The sequence below is a fragment of the Procambarus clarkii genome, chromosome 37 (genome assembly GCF_040958095.1).
Source record: "Procambarus clarkii isolate CNS0578487 chromosome 37, FALCON_Pclarkii_2.0, whole genome shotgun sequence".
Taxonomy (NCBI): domain Eukaryota; kingdom Metazoa; phylum Arthropoda; class Malacostraca; order Decapoda; family Cambaridae; genus Procambarus; species Procambarus clarkii.
In genome coordinates this window covers 25,219,595-25,242,188 of record NC_091186.1, presented here as the reverse complement: position 1 = coordinate 25,242,188, position 22,594 = coordinate 25,219,595, and the positions used below count along the sequence as shown (strand labels likewise).

At 38.7% G+C, this 22,594-nt stretch overlaps 2 protein-coding genes across 14 annotated transcripts in view; one reads left to right on the top strand and one right to left on the bottom strand.

Annotated features, from left to right (window-relative positions):
* The window catches only part of LOC123765846 (class A basic helix-loop-helix protein 15), a 63,847-nt gene extending 44,960 nt beyond the window's left edge, over positions 1 to 18,887 (top strand). For all 4 annotated transcript variants that reach the window (XM_045754646.2, XM_069337298.1, XM_045754647.2 and 1 more), the window contains 4 exons: positions 9,376 to 9,509; positions 12,650 to 12,903; positions 13,760 to 13,896; positions 16,260 to 18,887. In XM_045754646.2, coding sequence (XP_045610602.2) covers positions 9,376 to 9,509; positions 12,650 to 12,903; positions 13,760 to 13,896; positions 16,260 to 16,389 — 655 coding nt within the window. In that variant the 3' untranslated portion in view covers positions 16,390 to 18,887. The remainder of the gene's footprint in view (positions 1 to 9,375; positions 9,510 to 12,649; positions 12,904 to 13,759; positions 13,897 to 16,259) is intronic.
* Positions 18,176 to 22,594, bottom strand: part of Wdr62 (WD repeat domain 62) — a 231,507-nt gene continuing 227,088 nt past the window's right edge. For all 10 annotated transcript variants that reach the window (XM_069337296.1, XM_069337295.1, XM_069337294.1 and 7 more), the window contains one exon: positions 18,176 to 21,820. In XM_069337296.1, the coding sequence (XP_069193397.1) occupies positions 21,468 to 21,820 (353 nt within the window). In that variant the 3' untranslated portion in view covers positions 18,176 to 21,467. The remainder of the gene's footprint in view (positions 21,821 to 22,594) is intronic.

The following is a 22,594-nucleotide window of genomic DNA, read 5'->3' as shown; positions in this document are numbered from 1 at the left end:
ATTTGGCCAAGAAAGTTAGTCTTGAAAAGCTAGTTACAGTTTATACTGTATCATGAATTTGTTCAAAAATTGGACCAAACAGTCTCTAAGGCTGTTTTAAGTAATTATAGAATGGTATATAAAACCTAGGCCATATATATATTGTGTATTTATAGACGTGTTTACATGCGGGGTGCTGGCGGTTATTAGGACCTGTTAGTTTGGAGCCTCAGGTGTTCGCGGTGAAAAATTGCAGAGTTCACTTACTGAATACAGATAATTGTCATTAATCAAAAAATCCAACATGGCATACATGGATAAATAGTCGCCAACTCCGAGATAGGCGAACTCATTGCGATGTTTAAACACTATTTTAGGAGAATAAAGTTTGTACACAAATTTGCGTTTCATCACGCGTTTGCCACTGGTAAACTGTAAATAAGTTGAATGTATCACATACGTGGTACACAGAATCTAGGTACAATTTAGAAGACCCGATTATGTTTATTAGTAACCTGGGGTACATTTGCATTTATGTCGCAAACACTCGATTGTATGAAAGGTTAGGCATTCTCACAATCGACTTGCGAATGGTCCAGGACGGACCGATACGTCGTCGTCCCTTCACCTTCTAGTGTGTGATCTGGTCAACATGAAGGGTTAGTTTGTGTTAAAGAACTAGTGATGCTGAAGAATTCCCATCTCGGTCACCTTGATAACGGGACGAAGCCTACGGGCGAGCGTACTCCTCGCACGCTGGTCGACCAGGTGTGGGAAGTGGCCCCGTAATGATTACCGGTGCTGGATCCTCCCAGAGGTATTTGTTTTTATTTTCCTCTTGGCTCAAATAAGGGATAATCTGTTTTGCATGTGTGACTTAACGTATCGTTGTTACTTATTTGTTTCTCCCATCGATGTTATGTGGCTAGGCTAAATGGTGCTAGCACAGTCTCACGATTTGACAAGTTTTCAAACGATATGCTTTTGCTGTTATATAAGCTTTTGAAACTCTCTGACCCACCTCATCCTTCGAGGCTAATATTACTCCAGTATTGCGTACACGTAGTTGTATTTGCACCAAATTAATTCAATACGTTTATCAAGTAATTTAAACAGTGACAATGGAGTGGTCTAATAATAGAGTTGACTCCGTTCTCGATACACAATCGGAGTTCTCAGATTCGATTCCGGGACGAGACAGAAATGTCTTTGCTCCTCTAGCAGTAAATAGGTACCTAGGAGTTTGACAACTGTTACGGGTAATTAGTCATTCGAACTCTACAACCTAATATATATACCATTCTCTGCTCCATTTTGTAACTTCTATTTTGTATAATAAAACTTAAACAAATTGTAGTGGTAAAAGACTGTGTACTAGAAAACATGCGAGAGCCTACAAGGCTTCCTCGAGTGCCTTATTATCGATCCTTTTAACTTTAGGAGTTTTAGCACTGCCTAGCCCCTGGCGGGCTACCCGCATCGCACCGCAAAGTAGGCCGGACGTTGCCCGTGAGCACACAACCCAATGTTAAACTCTTTCACTCACAATGTTTATACTGATAAGAATAAGCAAAAATTAATTGATGACGGCGTTAACGTCATGGCCCCCCGAGCTGCGTGTATTATTTTATGACTGCGCGAACGTCATTACGGCGCCAATTAAGCAGGTGTCAGAAAAGCTAATACAGGAATAACTGGCTTATGGCGGCTTGTGTATGTATTGTATGCGTAATACAATACACACAAACTGAACCTCGTCAATACTGAAGGAGAGGTAATGGGGTACATGGTTGTAACATAGATATTTTGGTGAATTGAGAGGATAAAAAAGCAACGTTGGAAGCTAGGAGTAACCGAACGAAGAGAGAAACTAGAAACGAGTGAGTCGCATGCATGTCAGAAAGACCTTCAGTATTAGTTATAAATAGGTAGAATGGGTTAACCGAAGCTGTGGCTGAACCATAATTTAATACACAATTATACAGTTATACAGGGGTATAACTGGCCGACCCCTCAGTGTTCAAGAGAGAACTGGATAAGCACCTCCAAAGGATACCTGATCAACCAGGCTGTGACTCGTACGTCAGGCTGCGAGCAGCCGCGTCCAACAGCCTGGTTGATCAGTCCAGCAACCAGGAGGCCTGGTCGACGACCGGGCCGCGGGGACGCTAAGCCCCGGAAGCACCTCAAGGTAACCTCAAGGTACGAAAAACGTTGCAATTGAGTAATTGTATTTACTGGAAATTTTTTGTTTCATGTGTATTTTTTGGCGCAAAGTTTACACATTATTTTAGTTTCCGCCTCTCATCGATATTTTCAGAAGTAATCTGTTTTATATAACATAACACCTAGCTGGCTGTGTGTAGGCTTCACTTTTTCTTAGGTTGAGAGGAAAATATATGAAATGTTTAATTTGCTCAAAATTGACCAAACAAAATATCTGACAGGCTCAAAATGTGTGAAATTTCAAAATTTAAAAGTTTGAAGATCGCACTGCTTTCGTGAACGCTTTCATCTTTTTTAACCAGAGGCCATATATAATCTCCCATCATGACAGTATACCAGCGGCCTTGGTACCTTCTCTCCAGTGCTTCTCTCGATCTTGGTGAAACCTTTTACCCTGCTCCTCACGGACGTCACCTTTCCTTGACGTCACTGAAAAAATATAAATGGGAATGCATAAAATGCACTTCTAAAGACAATGCGGTAGCCCATGTTCTTATAACTTTCAGTAAGCCTTGCCAAACCGTCAGTAATTAGGATCTTTGCGATCTCAGGATCTTAGAAATCTACGAACTATGCACAATGCACACCATGCTTCTCTTTCCACATTGCTCACCTTTCTTTAAAGTTTTTCTGACTTCAATAACGTATTTACTTAAGGTCATATACAAACTGTATATGCCACCCTTGACTTCATCAGAGAGCTTTGGATACACAAGGCGGATTTCTTGAAAAGCTGCTTCTCCAAAATCTAAGGTCTTTACAGATTGTTTCACCAGTCCCTATTTTATATGTAGTGGGGTGTAACAAAACTTTGTTTACGGTAGACAAGACGCTGTCTGACAGCATTAAACCTTCCAACGGGTAATTCCTACCATGGGGGGTGGGGGGCCCTGCTATCCTATAAGCAAATGAAGCATGAATGTTTTGCTCACGAGCACTGTCTACACCGAAGGCTCAATCCAATCTTCTACTGGATGAACTGCAGCAGCATGTAGGTTTTATAGAAGTAACATTTGCACACAGACTATCAGTGTCAGGTTAAACAACGGGCTGACCTCCACACAAACAGAATTAGCGGCATTACAAGTAGCTACCAGAACAGTAAAAAAAATAGAAGGAATAATAATTTGTGATTCAAAGTCTGCTCTTCAAGCAATTTAAAACTTCTGGAAGATAGACAGCAAGAACCTCATTCTTGCAATTATAAATTTCCTAATTGCTGCACAGATTAAAGGGTTCGAATCTCGTTCGTATGGATACCATCACACATAATATAAAACCCATCATAATGACAGACATTGCAGCCAAATTAGGGTGTAACAAAGATGAAGTTTAATTAGATCTAGTATCCCCATTTCTGCTGTCAACTATATTCTACCAAACACTCAGGTCTGATAGGAGAGAAAGTACTGATTCCCAACGACCTGAAAGTTCCAGTATAAAAAGTTATTTGTTCAGATCTGAAACATGTGTATATGGGCAGCACAAAACGTCCACCAGACTGTGCTACACAGTGGTTGCCAGGATCAGACTGGGTTACCCCCATTACCTGTGGCAGGTGGCTACAGGTGATGGGTCTCTTAATCAAACTGGGACATGATCTCCCACACTACATCACCAAATGCCCAGTTATCAGACCATTCAGACCCATTTGCATGAGGTACCTAGAGCTTTGCAATTACTTTATTCACTCTCGTGTTCTTGAAGATATCATCATATTGCACCCAGAGTTTGCCAGTGCAGGCCACTGAACGTATGGTCCTGTATAACTAACCATCCTGCGAGATGGGGACTTTTAGTATCACTGCTACCTTATTCACTCTTGTGTTGATGATGATATCCTCATAATGTACCCAGAGTCTGCCAGTGCAGACTACTTATCACATGCCTTTGTATGACTAACCATCCTATGTGATGGGGATTTTTAGCATCCGTAGCTAGTTTTTTGACACGCTGTATTCTCCTTCGTATAGCCTAGGGTAGCTGCACAAATGCAGATGTACTTAAATGTGTTAATAAAAAATAAAAAGTATATCGACCCTGCAAACCTAACAGAAAGTCAAACTAATTAAAATCCCCACACACATCCCATTGAAATTCTACATAGTTGATTTTGGCAAGTAGCTGTTTAACTTTTTTGTAGCCTTTCATTTTTACTGAATATGTAAGAAGTACAGATGGATATAGATTCCCATTGTGAAGTAAAGCAACTTTGAGGCTTCAAGTTGAGTTGTCTATGAACAGTCAGCAAGAAGTACAGGTGCTGTATAAGACGGTGTGTCTAGATACTGGAGAGTTTGCCTTCATTTAACCTTGCTGGACTTTGCAATATGAATCGTGCAGAAATAGCAGTCGTTGTCGTGTTTCTTGGATTCCCCCTCCCCCCCTCCCCTAATCTAGAAATAGCAATGGGCATAGCCCTTCTGGCACCTTTTAACCATCCTTCTGGAGTAATATACAGCTTCCACATATTAAACGAGTCCCAAGGCTTGGTCACCTGTAGGCATTCCAAAGTGCAGTCTATATGGTGTCCAGAATTTGGGACCTTCAACTATTTTGTGATGTCTCCTTTGATCCAACATAATACCCACAAACATCGCAGAATATATCTGAAGAATATTTGTGATGTCTCTTTGGCGTATTGTATAAATCTTAACTTTTTACGTTTAGAAAACAGTCTGAAAGAATAAATTGTGATTTTAGACAATGTAAAAATATGATTTGAGATATGTAAAAATATAATTTATGTAGGTGAAAGAGCTATTTACAACAGTATAAGATTCAACATACTGACAGTGTGATAAGTGTAACTCTGTAATGGTTGATGATAGAGAAAAACTAATGACATTTTAGGAATTGGCGTTCAAAACTTATTAAGAAAATTTGAAAAAATCGTGAATGTGTTTGCAAATTTTCTTACGTAGTGATTTATTCCACATATGAACATAAACATGGATACATATGTATGAATTAATTTAGGTTGATATGGATAGGAGCTGCCTCGTATGGGCCAGTAGGCGCTGCCTCGCATGGGCCAGTAGGCCACTAGGAGCTGCCTCGTATGGGACAGTAGGAGCTGCCTCGTTTGGACCAGTAGGAGCTGCCTCGTTTCCTATATTCTCATGCCTATATACAAAGTTAAGGCACCGAACTTGTTTGTGTTATGAACATGGAACTTATCCTCCAAAAAGATAGTATCTATTACTCTTATGAGTGGATTGTACAATGTACTCTTGTTCCCAGAAAAGTCCGTTTTTTGTACTATTGGAGTTCTAAAGGGCATAACCGAAATTGAAATAGCTTAACCATAAACCTAATCTGATCAAGCCTAAATAAGCAATCCTGGTCCTAATATGTATCTTAGGTCTAATATAGTTCATATGTGTATTACGCAGGGCTTAGAAAAGGTTAGGTTAGGTTATTGTCTTCTCTCTCGGGCCCTCTACATAATCATTAGTACAAAACGTGGAATTGCTTGGGTGCTACTGTTCATTTTTTCTTTATTCCATTCAGAGTAGCTTTGGATACTACCACCTATGAAGAACATGTTGACAAGTGGGTGTACCTTTCACCAGGAATTCGCCATAAGCACTTCAGGTACAAGCACTTGTTGTACAATAACAGCTGCATATCACGATAGGCTAACACTCCTATCACGCCAACACATGCATGTGCCACAAACACTTGAGTTTTGGTAGGGATATCAAAGAGCTGATATTAAAGCTCTGTGAGGGGGATATGTAGGGTCTTTTCGTACAGTAGGCTTCGTTCTCGACTAACAATCCGGGGGTTGGATTCTCGGGCGGACAGAAATGATTGGTCACGTTTCCTCTCGCCTAATGACTTTATTCACCTACTTGGTAGCAGTAAATAGGTACCCGGGAGTTGGGCACCTACTGGCCCTGGAAAGGGTCAGTAGTTAGACCTTGAAGGTACCCTGATACATTGTCAGTATGCAATGTACAGAATATATTCACAGGCTTCCTGTCTCCGATAAAACGAATTAATTATATTTACACTTTTAAACCCAGAAGCTTGTGTAGAAATGGCTCATTGTTCGATATCTATAACAGTGAATGGCATTCACCAAATTTGCAGGGTGACCGGTGTTTATCCTGGGATGGCCGTAGGCAGGTCGGGGTCGAGCCCCATGCCTACCCCCTCCTTGGCATGAAATGGCAAATCATACTAACCCAATCTCGCTATAGGGATGAAGGGGAACGTTGTGAAGAATAGAGAATGTGGTGAAGGAAAGGAAAGGTGGGGAATGAGATGAATGAGATGAAATGTGGTGAAGGTAACGAAGGGCAAGGAAGGTGGCTAAGGAGAGGGAAGGTGGGTCGTTAAATTGGTTACCGTATAGGAAATAGTGCGTAAGGAAGAAAGTTAGAGTATTGAAGATAATGTGTAAGGAAGATTATTGCTGTGAAAATAGTGAAAAGTTAAAATTGTTAGTGATGAAGATAGTTTATAGTGAAAATGTGGCGTCCGTCCATCGATAATTGCCTGGTAGCCCCTCTAGTATCTATGTATAAAAGCGAATGGTTATCTATTTGTCTATTCAGGGTTAGAGGCAGGCCAGATGTTTGAGGCTAGCCTCGCCCAATTTTTAACACTAATTGGTGTTAGGTACATGCAGTACATGGTCGGTTCAGGGTTACTGTAAATTTATATATATTTTTTATTAGTTTATATATACGAGTTCTTACATTCTTGTACATGGAATGAGTGCCTCTTTGACAGTGCTAATGCTTGCCTCTTGACTATTTTATAGTATCATAATCATAATCTTAGACATTTATGTAATTATATTTATATATTTTTTGTGTAGTGTAAAACATTATGCACTGGTGTCTGAAAATAATATCAAACTATCATACTTTGCCTGTAATTAGCTGATATGATGAACTGCTGGGTGCCAGGGGGGAGGAGTTTTGGGAGGCCGGGGAGGGTGAGGGATGACATGCGAGCCAATGTGGGCAGCCACACTATGTAAAGAAAAGTCATACGGCTGGTTACATCTTACGGGCTATTCATGCCCGTGCCACCTCTTGGGTGGCTTAATCCTTATCAATCAATCTGGTTACATCTGGGGCTGGCGAAGTGAGGCCCTGCACTAGGAATAAAGTGCATACCACTACCCTGAGCAACACCGGTACCTCTTCCGTGTCAACTCGAATAGTACTTCACATTTTGACGTATAAATCCCGTAAGGCAAAAAGCTGATGTACTAAAATTCATACTAAAATTCGTTTTGCATTCGTGGGTCCTCGGTTAGGTTAGGTTCGGGCAATTTAATACATCAGTTTAGTGGCGTTGAGAGCTGGCGACTCTGACCACCTGGAAGGCGGTTGAGAGTTGTTTGTGAAAACCTTCCTCTGTCCATGGATAGGAGGCAAACTATGAGTGCTCCAACCACTTAGGCTGGACGATCTCGCTTCATGCAGGTCGTCGTTCAATCCCCGACCATCCAAGTGGTTGGGCACCATCCCCCCCCCCCTGTCCAACCCCAAATCCTTATCCTGACCCCTTCCAGTGCTATATAGTCGTAATGGCTTGGCACTTTCCCCCCCCCCCCTGATAATTCCCTCCCTCCCTCCAAACACAAAGATTAGATCAATATTTGCCGGTAACTTGATTGTTATCGACCAAGATAAATGATTTACTAGTAAGACATCGTCAGTCATTGGGGAACATTTCAAGGAACGTATGCTTGAAGTAGGTTACTTTGTGTGCGCTCGTTCCTGTTAGTTTAATGTGCGAAAACTAGTATATTCAGCCAGTAATTCTAATTTGTTTGTAAGATAATCCTGTAAAAGTATCATAATCATATTAGTTGACGGGGAAATTAACAACGAATCTTCAAGTGCACTGAGGAAAAGTGGCAATTAGCTGCGGCTGCTTCATGGATGATGCATGGAAGGGGGGTAGAAATATCCTAAGCTACTCTATCCCTTTGAGATGTATTTTTTTTCCTTGTCTCAATAAACATACTTGAACTTGATGCATGGAAAAAGTTACGGCTGGGATTCTACTTAATAATACACTTTATGTAAGAAAGATATAGTGCTAATAGTTATGAATTATCAGATGAATGTAATTCATATTTATTAACAATAATATAGCCTGGTATAAAATAATACTATACTGTTTTTTACGATGTATGGCAAATACTGCTAGGCTTTAACACGACTACAAGTATCTCTCAAGTTCAAGTATGTTTATTGAGACAAGAAAAAATACATCTCAAAGGGATAGAGTAGCTTAGGCTATTTCTACCCCCCTCTATTTCAAGTCCCTCAAGGGGCGCACAAATTCAGTTGAGTACAAATACACAAATCACAATACATGAATCCCATTTAACATTGCAGGTTAATATAGTAAGCACCGCATATAAGTGTTACATTCTTGGGAAAGTATCTCTCGCGGCACTTGCATCACCCGCTGAAGCAGACCTGACCAAATATAAACTCCTGTCAGCAGAACTGTTCACATATGTTACGTCACTATGTAATTGAATGTAGAAATATCTCAAAATTAGAGATAACGCAAGGAGTGGCAAACGGATTTTATGATGATAGGCTGTTATAGTTAGGTCAAATTAACAGTTTACGATTTATGCAACATTTTTATTATTTTAAATGAGTGTTTTTCTACAATATTTTATTAAGGCCTCTGGTGTTGCAGAATGGAGAGTTGACAGTGTAAGGTCTCTGGTGTTGCAGAATGGAGAGTTGACAGTGTAAGGTCTCTGGTGTTGCAGAATAACAGTTGACAGTGTAAGGTCTCTGGTGTTGCAGAATGAGAGTTGGCAGTGTAAGGTCTCTGGTGTTGCAGAATGAGAGTTGACAGTGTAAGGTCTCTGGTGTTGCAGAATAACAGTTGACAGTGTAAGGTCTCTGGTGTTGCAGAATGAGAGTTGACAGTGTAAGGTCTCTGGTGTTGCAGAATATCAGTTGACAGTGTAAGGTCTCTGGTGTTGCAGAATGAGAGTTGACAGTGTAAGGTCTCTGGTATTGTAGAATGAGAGTTGACAGTGTAAGGTCTCTGGTGTTGCAGAATATCAGTTGACAGTGTAAGGTCTCTGGTGTTGCAGAATGAGAGTTGACAGTGTAAGGTCTCTGGTATTGTAGAATGAGAGTTGACAGTGTAAGGTCTCTGGTGTTGCAGAATGCGAGTGACTGGTCTGGTGAGCGGGTACTGGGGAGGCGCCGGCGGTGTCGAGGACGAGGAGGTCGACGTCGAGGCCCAGTTCCCAGCACACACCCCTGGCACCACCCACCACGCTGCTCAACGGCGCCCTGGTCAGTACTCGTGGCACGATTTAATTTTCGGTTCTGTAAGTACTGTGTGATTATTTTGTGGCGCTGCTGGGTGGTCAACCCACCTCCAAATTGAAGACTTTTTATTTTATTAACACATTACATGAATCTTATACAGTATAAGGCTTATCTGTCACCCATTTGATTCTTTGGATACCCTTGCTACACTCTAGTGCCTTTTCTGATAAATTGTTGATTTAATTCATTATATTTTTTAGTTTCTCGTCATACTTTTCTCTGGTAAAATTATTATGGGATATAATGAGACGCGATAGACGTGTACATAGTGTTAGGTCAGAGTAGTCAATATCGGTGTATCCCTACACATGTTGAGTACAGTTATTTCCAGACATTCTAAACGGGATTTTTCTTAAATTAGGACAAATCATGTTTATGTTCTGAGGTTAGGGGCAACTATGAAACTTAATGAGAGGGATACATAATTTTGGTCAAATGGAGCAAGATGTAAGTAACTCTAGAAGTGAACTGTTTTAGGTTCACTGCTCACAGCTTATCCACACACATGATAAATAAACGCATTTCACATTTACACTTTGTAGTTGAGTGTCAATAAATCACTACACTGTATGTAGTCTAACAGATCTCTAATCTTGTCAACGGAGTACAGAAGAAAAATGTATGTACTGTATGCTGGTTAGCATTGTTATAAATGAGTGACCACAACCCATCCCTTCACAGTACATTATCTACTTACTCCCACATTCAACATTCGCCCTATGTGTGTGTTCAGTGTACAATATGTGCACATTTACACTTGGAGGGAGGGAGAGTGGGGGGGGGGGTGGCATTTTAAGAATACATTAGGGAAGTTTGTTTAGCAAAGATTGTGTGTATTGAAGTTCATTTGTGTTGAGAATCATGTGTACTGAAATAGTGAGGATACTCATTGTAGACGAAGTTTCACTTGGGCAAAGGCTAAGTGAAGATTGTGGAGAGTTAAGATCTTTAAACGGGAATTTACCATTTACTGAAGATAATTTGCATTTATAAGATGGTGGATTGTGAAGGTCATGATGATAGCTATGGTGTTTACACTAACAAATATTGTATTGGGAATAAATGAATTTAATTAAATATTTTTGTCATGATGGCAAATGTACAAACAGGAGGGACTTGCTGTATTTCACCGTGATCTTCAACTTCTGAATCTTGTATAAAGAATTTATATTTTTAGAGACATGTATAACAAGTCCTTAGTTGTTCATCAGGTGTATTGGGACTAGCTCTTAGATTTAGTTCCCCTCGGAACATAAAGCTCGTGTAACATGGATCTGATTGAGAAAATTTAGATTTTGGCAAGTTTTCTCTTTGTGGCTATAGTTTATATTTTCAGTGTTCAAATATGGCAACTCTACTTTTGAGTAATATGAGCTTTCTGATCAGATCAATCAGCTGCTCCATAAAATATCAGCTGTGTCCAATAGACAGTAACATTGTCACAGAAAATATAGTTCAGTATTGATACCTGTAGTATAGAATGAACATAAAATATGGTAATCTATATTCACTTGAAGTTGTACAGAAAAGAATGACAAGTTAATTCCAGGAATTAGAACTCTCCCATAAGAGATTAAAAAGTTAAATTAACATTCTTTAGCAAGATGAACATAAGGGCCAACATAGCTGAAGTAGTTATGTTAGTTAAGAACTTTAACTTTCCTCGGAAGTTACCAAATGCCAGGATTCACACTAGTGTCTACCGAGACCTCTGATTGGGCACTAGATTTGTTTCCCCAGAGCACAGCCTGAAAAAACTAAATAGTTGCAAAATATAATGGAATAAATTCAACAAGGTATGCAATAGATGAAAGTTAAAAGCAAATGCTAGTAACAAGAGGTCATTGATGTACTGAGAAGTTTTTTTGAAATGAAAGACTGGAGTGAGTTAGGTTAGGTAAAGGGTTAAGATATGTAATATGATATAATATGAATTTGAGATAGGTACAGTGTAAACAAAGAACAATGTAAAATGAAGTATTACAAAGGAAGAATCATCATTTTATCCCAATGACAGATAAATCTTGGGAAGACATAAGGATGAAGTACTATCAGGGATAGAAAGAAAGATTTAGGTGACGATCTCTTCTAACCTGTGGCGATGATCCTTATGTGGAATGAGATCAGTAAATCTAATATTCAGGCTGTTGGAACACATTCTTTTAGAACATAGGGATAGCAGAGAAGGTAAAAATGTGAGGTATGGGTAGAAGTGGGTCATGAGCCAAGATATATTTTGGACTTGGAAAAGATATGATCAAATTGCAAGAGAACACAGCACATAAGGGTGAAGTACCAGCATGTCCTCCTAAGGTTTCAAAACATCAAGAAAACGGTCAATTTAAATTGTGGTCTCCTAACCCACCAGAGGACCCAAAACATAAAATGGGACATTACATCATTTTTGCAAGCCACTTTCATTTTGTAGTACAAAAATTTTTGGCCTTGTGTAACGTATACGAGCGAAATGTGACTTTCTTTGTAGGAGGACAGGTTGGAAGTACTGTACATGCAGTCAGTGGTACAATTCAGGGGGTCACTCAAAATTAAATAGAATGAGAGTGGGAGGAGGACATTCAGGAGGATTCGTGAGAACACAAGGGAGACTGGTACATACAGGACTTCTGAGAGCAAAATGGAATATATATACTGATTGTGATGAGGCTGTATGGAGGCTTTAATGTTAATTTAACATTTAAACTTTGTGATGATGTTCTCGCAGTCATTAAAACAATACACGTAGTTCAGGATATGCCATTAATGCCATCGACAATTAATTCTTATGGTATTGGTAATGTTGTTGTTCTATTTGACCTTATATGCATATATCCCTCTAGAGCATTCTATTTTGAACAATCTGATACAAAAATGAATGACGTAGCACAAAACTTGAGGTGAGAAAACTGGAAAGAGCATAAACATTGGGTTGTGCGCCCACGGGCAACGCCCTGCATACCTTGCAGTGCACTGCGGGTGGCCCGCTGAGCCAGGCAAAGTGGCCTTGCTTCCAAAGAGGGAAATTTCCAAAGAGAAACAAGGTGCCATAAATATGGACCAAATTAATTAGCTATATTTTTGTGGCTATAATGTTGGTGATTTTACAGGTGAGAATGAGAATGGAGCAGAAGGCAGTGGGTCTGACTCCCAGAGTGAGAGTGGCATCAGCAGCAGTAGTGGGAGTAGCATGAGCATTGCTGGCCAAAAGCGTAAGAAAACTAGTTTGAGTGGGTCTACAGGTCCACCTCGACGAGGTAAAAAGAGAAGATCTGGGATATCTGCTAGAGAAAGAAACCTTCGGCGACTAGAGAGCAATGAACGTGAAAGAATGAGAATGCATTCACTCAACAAGGCTTTCCAGGTAAGTGTTGAAAATATTCAGTGACTTGTAAAACTGGTGTTGGCAAATATTTTTCAAATTTTGAGCAGTTGAATTTCATTCCTTTTTAGTTCTGATAAGAGTACCATGTGTATCTGCTGTCTCAGACCAGAGTCCAAGATGTAAGACCTGTGGCCAACATATTCATCATGACGAAATATATTACTGTATACAGATTTGTATCCAAGAATCTGTTAATTTTTAACTTTAGTATATGTGCTATGAAATAAAATTAATACTGTATATATATGGTTAATATACATGCCAAATTTTCATGTGAGTGAACCATCATGTAACACAACTTAAACTTGTTCTCACTAAAGGTTATCAGCATTTTCATTGTCATGCATGATGACTGCATCAAAATTTGATTGCCTCAAGATAGGTAGAATATACCGAAATTACAATAATATGAACTTGCCAAACACTTGTATGCAAGTGAGATGTTTATGAAATAGAAATTAAATTAGAAGACAAATTTGAGTAAGACAAGAATGAATGAGGTGGTTTCATGTATTTAATTCATCCCATTATATAGGGAAAGAGCACCTATAGATCACAGATATATTGTACATTAAAATAAGTCATTATTGAGTGATTGAAAAAATATGATAGTGTGGTAATGGCATGGATGAGGTTACAAAATTAACCTAGAGACAAATTATGTGTAGAGTTTAGGGGATCTAAGAAGCAAGAATGAAGGCATGATAGGCTGGGATAAAATTGGTGTGAAGATGACATGCTAGAGAATGTATTAAACTGTAATATTTAAAATATGTATATAGTACTGTACATGTTAAGTTAATAGTGTACAAAATTATATCTTGTGATTATTCAGGAGTTACGTGAAGTCATCCCACATGTGAAGATGGACAGAAGGTTGAGCAAAATTGAGACCCTGACACTGGCAAAACATTACATAATGGCCCTCACCAACACCGTCTGTGATATGAGAGGTGACGAGAAACCATACAAGTAAGTCGCTATTTATTCTTAGGTTTTTAACTATTATTAGTACAATGTACAGTACTTTAAAAGGAATCTGGTGGTTTCTCTACTTCCCAAGCCCATCCTGGGGCCATGCTTGACTTGTAGAGCTTGTTGCAATGGAGTTTAGAATAGTCTACACGTCAACAAATCTGTTACAGCACTTATCATTTGTATTTAATAAGTCCTCCCCTCAGCTTTGTGCAGTCATTGCAATGTGTTTTGATTTGGGCATGGTTGAGTTACCCACCTCTCTTTGGTGGCTGTCCTGGTTGTTCCAAAGTGGGACTTGGCGGGTCTACAGTACATTCTAAAAACTGGGTACTGAACAGCTTCAGTCCCTGTCAGACCTTCTGCATTGCTATTTAAGCTCCAGTTCGCTTGGCTTTGCAGGTAGATTCTTGGATGGTATCTCTGGGCCTCAAGGAATTGTACTGGCACTTTTCTGATTTGGGTTTCTTGTAGAGCATTAAGTTTACCACTTCAAAGTTCTGCTCTTCAGCTTGAGTTTTTGGTTCCCCGGATTTTTACCAGGTTTGCATGGGTAGTTGTAACCTTGCCTATGTTACTTAGGAGTTAGACTCTTGGTACACAGAGCCAATGGAAGAATACATCATCAGTGATCCACTGTATGGAAATAGGATGAAAGTGAAACAACCCATCCACAAGAATGTTGGACACCCTATGTGAACCGTGCAGATAACCAAACTCGGAGGTACCAAAATCTAAGCTACCAGAAGTGTCCAGCTTTCTAGTGCAATGGACCGAAGCAATCCCCTTTGGTTCAGGCAATGAATCATCGAAGAGCAGTCGTAATGAAGCCAGAGCAGAGAGCTAGGAGGAAGCTGAATCCTCCTTGGGGCATGTTACACAGCCCCAAACTTGTACACCGTGCTGTGTACTTGAAGAAATGCAATATGACCACAGCCCCTGGGTGTCTGAACACATCAAGGAAAAGCCAGCAAAGCAAGAACTGATGAAGGGGTCCTGGGAGAAGCAGAATGTGCAGAACCATAGAAACTGGTACAACACCCAGAGCCAAACCCAGCCTAGGAAAAAGACAGTGTAGGCAGAGTTAAGGCTCTCACACAACTGCTCGACCAGCCAGTGAGATTCTCAGGGCTAATCCAACTCCAGATGGCAATGAAGCTACAGGTGGAGCAAAACTGCTAGAGCCAGGAAAAAGGAGATGCCAACTGAGAGTACAAAATGAGGCCCAGCAAAAGTCCAAACCTGGGACGGAACCAACGGGACTTCCTCCAGTTCACCAGGAACCCACGCCCAGTGAGCTGGGGAAAAAAAAGCAGATCACTGGCAAGCTGATGTGCAGACAAACTGGAAGGCACACACCAAACCCTAACAGATGCAGCCAGATTACAATGACCCATGCCAGCCTAGTAAACACATAGGAACCAGATTCAAGCTGAAGGCAAGAACCCTAAAGCAGTGAGTTTGATGTCCCCACACCAAACCTAGCCAGTCTCTGAACTCGGGATGTATGGACCTCCAGGATCGGTACACATCCTTGAGGTCCAGAGACACCATCCAAGCTCCAGCCTTTAACAGCAAAGGTGAATACCCTGAAATCCTATTGGGACTTGAAGGCTCGACTGCCTCCACCATTGGCATGGAAGGAACCACCCCCGAAGAAGGCCGAGCTGTACCCTAACCTGACTGAAACACTTCGGACCCGGAACTAGTGGGACGACCAGAAGCAAAGTGAATCACGCCCACAGGGAAAGGAAGTGGAGGCACAGACTTAGTCCAAGTGGAAATCGCCAACACTTCAAATTCTAGGTCCCTAAACACTATAGGATGATCACTCTAAGCTTTGATCTCTCTGAACCCAGCAGTGGTCTGTATTGGAATGATGACTCTCTTGATGCTTTCCTGCATCAACATGGCATAGGCAGTGTGTATGGACTTGAAAGCCTCCTTGTTTAGATCCTTAAATGACATTTTTATGTTTGCCAATTTCTCATATGCTGCTGATTATATACTGTTCAGTTGAGCTTCTGGTGTTAGTGTTGGGATTATGTCTATTCCCATGTCTCCTTCCTGGCATGGTGCCTTCTTTTGATAATTAATTACTTACTCCCATGTCTGCTAACTCTTCCCTTATGGTGTAGTTAAAAACAAGTTTCCCATCTCCCTTACACCCATTTTGACTACTTGACACTTATTTGGATTGAATTCCAGTAGCCATTTATCTGCCCACTCTTAAAAGTTTGTCAAGGCCTTCTTGCAGTACCCTACAGAATGCTTCAGTTCTTACTGTCCTCATTAACTTTGCATAATCTGCAAAAACAGAACTGTGGCAATTGTAACCATATTTAATTATTACTTTTCAGATTTCTGGAGGCTTTTGTGAACCAGGAAGATGAAAATCCAGATGATGATGAAGAGGAAGAAGAAGAAGAGGAGGAGGAGGAAGAAGAAATGGAAGAAATCAATAATAATGGTGTCACACAAGTCGTATAAATTAAACTTGAAGTACTCGATGGGTGAGTTAATTAGACCAAAGTTACATCATATATATATAAAAACTTTTAATGTTTTGCGGTATGCAAATTTCATTAAAGCGCATAAATATGTTGGGGTCGGGGCATGACGGTAACAATCATTAAACACAATAGAATGGTCATTGCTAACTTGTATTTCATGTCATCACATTTTGAAACTGTACTATTTATTTTCTGTTTATAAATTGAGTGAAATTCTTAAATTGTGTGATGTTGCTTTCATGCCCCGACCCATTAATTAATGCCCTTAATAGGAAATTATGAAAGTGTTATATTAAAGATTGAATATCTTCTTTGAGGTAAATATTATCTGAATTATTTTGTAATATAATTTTTATATCAACATTAATAAAACTATTTATATTTATATATATTAACAATGCTGTTATAAATTATAGTATCAAATGCTTTATTGGAGTGATGTGGATTGTGCAATATTGTTATTTTAAGAAATAAAATGTATGAAAAAATTGATAATTATATAACAAAAACAACACGTCTTAACTTGCACATTACAGCTTTCCTAGCAACTTGGTGAGCTTGTGCAAGAAGAGGGGATTCATGGGAATATTGCACAACAGCTCTCAAGATGCCATAAATGAAAAATATTATTTTTTATGGGAAGATAAAATTAGTCTGGAGATTTTTTTTTTTTTTGTTTTCTTCCCACTGAAGGCCCAGTGCCTCCCATGTCATGTGTGTGAACGGGGGTAAAAGTGTTGTAAACCTGAACACAATTTAAAATAAAAGTTTGATGCCTCCTCCTCCTCTGTCATTATTTTAATTTAAAAAATAAAGAATTAAGATAGTTATGGAGAGATGCCAAACTTGCTTTAAAACTTATAAGTACTATTCCATCTTGTGGATAATTTTTAACCATTCCTGATGTGATGAATTATAAAGCAATTATATTTTCTTACTGTTGTGCAGTGGATTACTTTTGTAAAAAAAAAAAAAAAAAGTTGCATACATGAATTTAATAAATGATTTACTATTTGCTTGGTGGACACAATAGTTGCCCCTGGCAGGTACTGATTACACTTTACAAACCTTCGTGGCTAACAATTATACCAGCACTTAGTGTGTGGATTAAAAATGTACAGTAAACATTTTACAATTATGTAAAATCATGGTCTACACTTGCAAAACTACACCTCACAAGCACATGGTTGTGTTCGAAGGTTGGAACTTAAGCAAATCATGAAGTCCCATCTCCAGGCTTGACATTTGTTTCCACCACAGCTTATGTAAAATTATAGAATAACTTGTCTGTGCTATTTGAAACTTTGTGCCTTAGTGATACTTGTATTTTGTGTGGTTGCTCTCTCTATTGGTTGTGGTGGATATGCCTATTTGAAGTATTATGCTTTGTAGACAATACATCTGCCTTATGGTTATTGATTTCATGTTTATGCATACCCAATCATTTTCATTTATACATTCTATTTGTTTCAAAGATCAGTTTACTTCTCTATTGCCATTTGATTAATATTTAAGTTTACCTACACAATTTTTGTTATACATAACATGCAGTCACACAATTGAAGTAGGAAGCTTTTTCATTATGATGGCTTGAGAATTTGATGATCTATCTACATATGAATATATTCATCATTGCATATTAGATAGCTGGCATTAAATTTGGCTCATATTGTCTTCCAAACAACAAAAGTATTGTTCATAGATCTTAACTGCTGCAAAAGAAAACAGGAACTATGGAACAGAGGAATATACCATGCAAATAGTAAATTCAGGCATTATATTTTTTGTTTTTCCAGTCAGAAATATACATAAAACTGCATTTAATTCACTAGCCATTTTCAAAATAAATAGTTCTTTAAAGACAACTATTATATGTTACTCAAATATAATTGATGGCAGGGTTAATTGCCACCAGATACTGTTGATGTGCTCCCAGGGAAGGTTTAAATCTTGGATTGATCATTAGTTTCTTAAGCTTTCCTTGTGAGCATTCTTGTCCTGGTTTGTGAGTCGGAGTTCAAATCTTCGATGATCCAAGTGAATTGAATGTTATTACCCATGATACTGCAGTTTAAAATAAATATACTATAAATATATATGTACATAAAAACAGCATAGTGAAAAACCAGTATGGCAATGTTTCTTTGTAAGCTACATAAAAGTAAATTTTATTTGGAAGTCACGCAGTTGGTTTGAGGTTTATTTCAATCATATCCTATCAGAGTAATATATTTTGTATTGTTAATGTTCTTTCCCCATGAACTACCAAAGATTAAGAACTCAGAATGTTGTTTTAATGAAGTACTAGTGCATACCGACTAATTAAACTGAGCTTCACAATGAAACATTTTCAATCCAGCACTACTTCAATGACTTGCAAAATGGTCATGAAGGCAGACACAGTATTGTGAAAATAATATATTGCAGATTGAAGATTTTTATCTTTATAATAATAAAATTTATTGTATGAGGTAATTTAAGCACTTTATTACCCTTTTTCAGTTTTCAATAAAAATAACTTTTCAGGTGTATTTAAAATGACAGTTTATTAGGTTACAAAAAAAAAAAAAAAGACATCATTCTTAATGTGAAATGTTCTATCAAGAAATGAGATTTCATTTTGGCAAACAAATTACCCGGATCTCCACGAGCACAGAGAATAAAGATGTTTAACAGCACTTTTTCTCAGTACCCTAAAGGGAGACTGGAGGACAATTGCACTAATGGAAGGCAATGATGCTAACACCCCCATTAGGAAGACACAATCATACTTGAGGTGAAGACATGCTAGGCCTTAAACCCAGCCTGTGACCAGTGAGCCTCCCCAAGCAAGGGAATGATGTCTAGAAGCTAAAGATAATGTACACTATATTACAACTATACACTCCCAAACATGCAAGACACTAAGCTATGCATGTAAGGGTTTGGCACACCTCTTACCTTGGCACCTTCTGGCACCCATGGGGAGCTTGACTTTATTCACCCCAGCTTATCTTACTCTTTTTTCAAGTATTTATGCAATTAAAATTAAGGACTTGTAAAGACACATCATTGCTCCCACAACTGCCCCTAGCCCACTGTAGGACGAGGGCTTAGTGTCACATTTGTTACCAAACGCACACAAGCCTCAACTAATACATCCACCAGAGCTAAAATACAATTTATGATTTCTTTCTGCTTAAGGAGAGAATTACAATAAACAATAAACAGAATCTCTTATCGATCTGAAAGCTTTTATCTCTGATTCCAACAGCTTGTTTTGATTTTTATGGTATGGGGGGCAAGGGTGTCCTGCCACAAGTGTTAGGGGCTAACACTCATTACAACTAAATGTTGCTCAAAACAATACTGTCCAAGCTTTTACCAAAGCTTTACTTAATTCAAATTTACAATTTATCACTTATGTTCAGTATTTAAAGAAAGTCATGTATTTAACAGATGGGGAGTATACATAAAACAATAAATTGCACACAATATACAAATATCTGAAATTAGCTCCAGTATGAGCACAGACAGTAGTGAGCAACAGCAACAATTTTTGGTATCGATGAGTGGAAATCAACGCAAGATTGCAGCAATACCCTCCACACTTAGCGATACCATATGTGGCTGGGTACATAACCCTGCCTGGTCTTGTTTATTTGGTGGTAAAGCAGATATAAATAAAACTGAAAATATTACATATAGCCCTTATGAGAAAACTTTAAATGTTTCAAACACAGTACTCAAAAGCAAAAATATGCCAGACTTACTTTTATATTAGATACTATCAAAAACCACCTTAAGTTCAAGAACAGAAAAACTATTTAAACTTTAGAAAGTGCCATATTACAGTAGCAAGACCAGGCAGTACAATTTGCACAGCAAGGGTATATAAAACAGATTCTAAAACATAAGGTAAACAGCCAGCCCAAATCAGCAGTAAGCCTTCACCATGTCCAATACACTAACTGACAAGTTAATAGCATATAATTTTAGTTAAAATTATAAAATAAAAAAAAACATGCTGTTAAATGAAGTATGAACAAACTGTTATATTTATATAATAAAGAAAAAAAAAAAGATTTTCTCAAAAGATCACCTTCAACTTGGGGCAAACGGCCTATTGCTACATTGAGGCAGCCTGTGTGCCATACGTGTGGTGCAGCCTTGCGTCAATAAGCCACTCTCACCTGACAACCACTTTGTACAGATCACTATGCATCTGATTCATCACACTGACCCAATGAAAGCTACACTGTTAAAACTCCAAATATAAAGAGAAGGTACACAATCATCAAATTCATTTTCATATCAATTTTATATTGAGTGAAATGAGATTATATATGGCAGGGGACAATTAAAATGACATAGTGGTCGTGAGAGCTTTGGCAGCAAATTGGGCTTAGCGAGTTCTGAAAATAACTCTTGCCCTAAAATAGAAACAATTCTCAAGACAACCTGGAATGTAGTATCTAACCCTTACAATTCAAACGAGCACAATGGCATTATCACTTGCATAAAGGCTACTTTCCTTAGCAAAGAAAATACCAGGCATTCTGGACAGACAACACAATACTACATGAGAATCTTAAAAATCACTAATATTTTTGACCGGAGTGAAAAAAAAAATTAAACACATTACACATGTACACTTGATGCATGCATACACACACACACACACACAATTAGGCGAGTACACACACATATACACTCACATATGTAAACACACATACTTGCATGCATACACACCACCCACCCATCCACATTACACACACACACTTGATGCATATACACACACTCATATATGTATGTATACATATACATGTATACACACACCTCCCAAACACACATCGGCACAAAAACACGCACATACAAACACACACACACGCACACTTGACACACATGCCCACACATACCCATATATGCACAGTCTTTAGCTTGAAACAAACCATAATAAAATAGTTTCCTAGCCATTCTCATCATTCTACATAAACCACACACACCTCCTTTTAAAACATATGACTATCAGTGGTTTGGGTTTTGGACTTCGTGACTGTTGGGAGGGATACACTATTACGCTGGTCCTGGAGGTGGTTGATGTGATGCCATCTTTTGTTGAACCATATTAACCAGAATATCAGTGTATTGTTGCATCATTGCTACCACCCGTGGATCCTTACTATCTGTTGCTTGTGGTGGTGGGGCTGTTGGGGACATTAAAGATGGAGCTGGTGCAGCATTAGGTGCAGTAAGAGGAGTAAGGGCATGAGTAGCTCTTGCAGCAGCCCCTAGTAAGAGAGATCGGAGAGCTCGGTGATGATCCTCTTCTCCACCTCCCTCACTACATGCTCGCCACCAGAGTTGACTCAAACGTTCACACCCCTCCACAACCCATTCACATGCACTTTCAACTACGCTAACACTCACTGAAAAGAAAAATATATACACTCAAAAACATTTTGGTTTATTTACAGCAATATATTAGGTTGTAACTTATTTATGCTTTATTGCATAAATTTATTGCAAAGCCTTACTGCTTTTTTGTCACAAAGAAGACAAAGTCCACCGAGACATAAGGCCAATTTAAAATACCATACTACATCATGTACTGTTCTATAATAAGTTAACATTATTACATTCCATAATAACCATAATAATGCTATTTGTGTTTGTGCTAAAAATGCCTAAATAGTACATAGTGCTAATAATGCCTACATACCAGCACACACACATTCAACCATTTTGGTTAGCCAATGAAAATGTTGCATGTTGAATGACGGCTTAGAATTTGAGGAAATTATGGGAAACCAGAGGACCATCAGAGAACCATCCTAGTGGACCCTGAGGACACTTGGTAGGTGTAGTCAGAAAGATTGGATTTACCATGAAATTTAAGGAAAAAATTACAGCTATCTTCCCAGGTAAGAAGTAAATACAAAAATACTAGTTCTGACTAAAATGTGTTGAGAATATAAGCAAATACTATTTGTTTCCACATTGTTTCTTACCTTGATAGAAGTGCCAATGTCATAAGAGCTTTTCCTCTTCATATATAAAGCATCCTAGTTTTACACAAAAATGCAAAGGTATTTCCACCACACTTTAATTCCCCAACCATATTTATTCGCTTACTTGAAATAATTCAATATTTTCCATCAATAAATTTACCTCATTTACCTAGTTTCTAAATCAACCTGAAT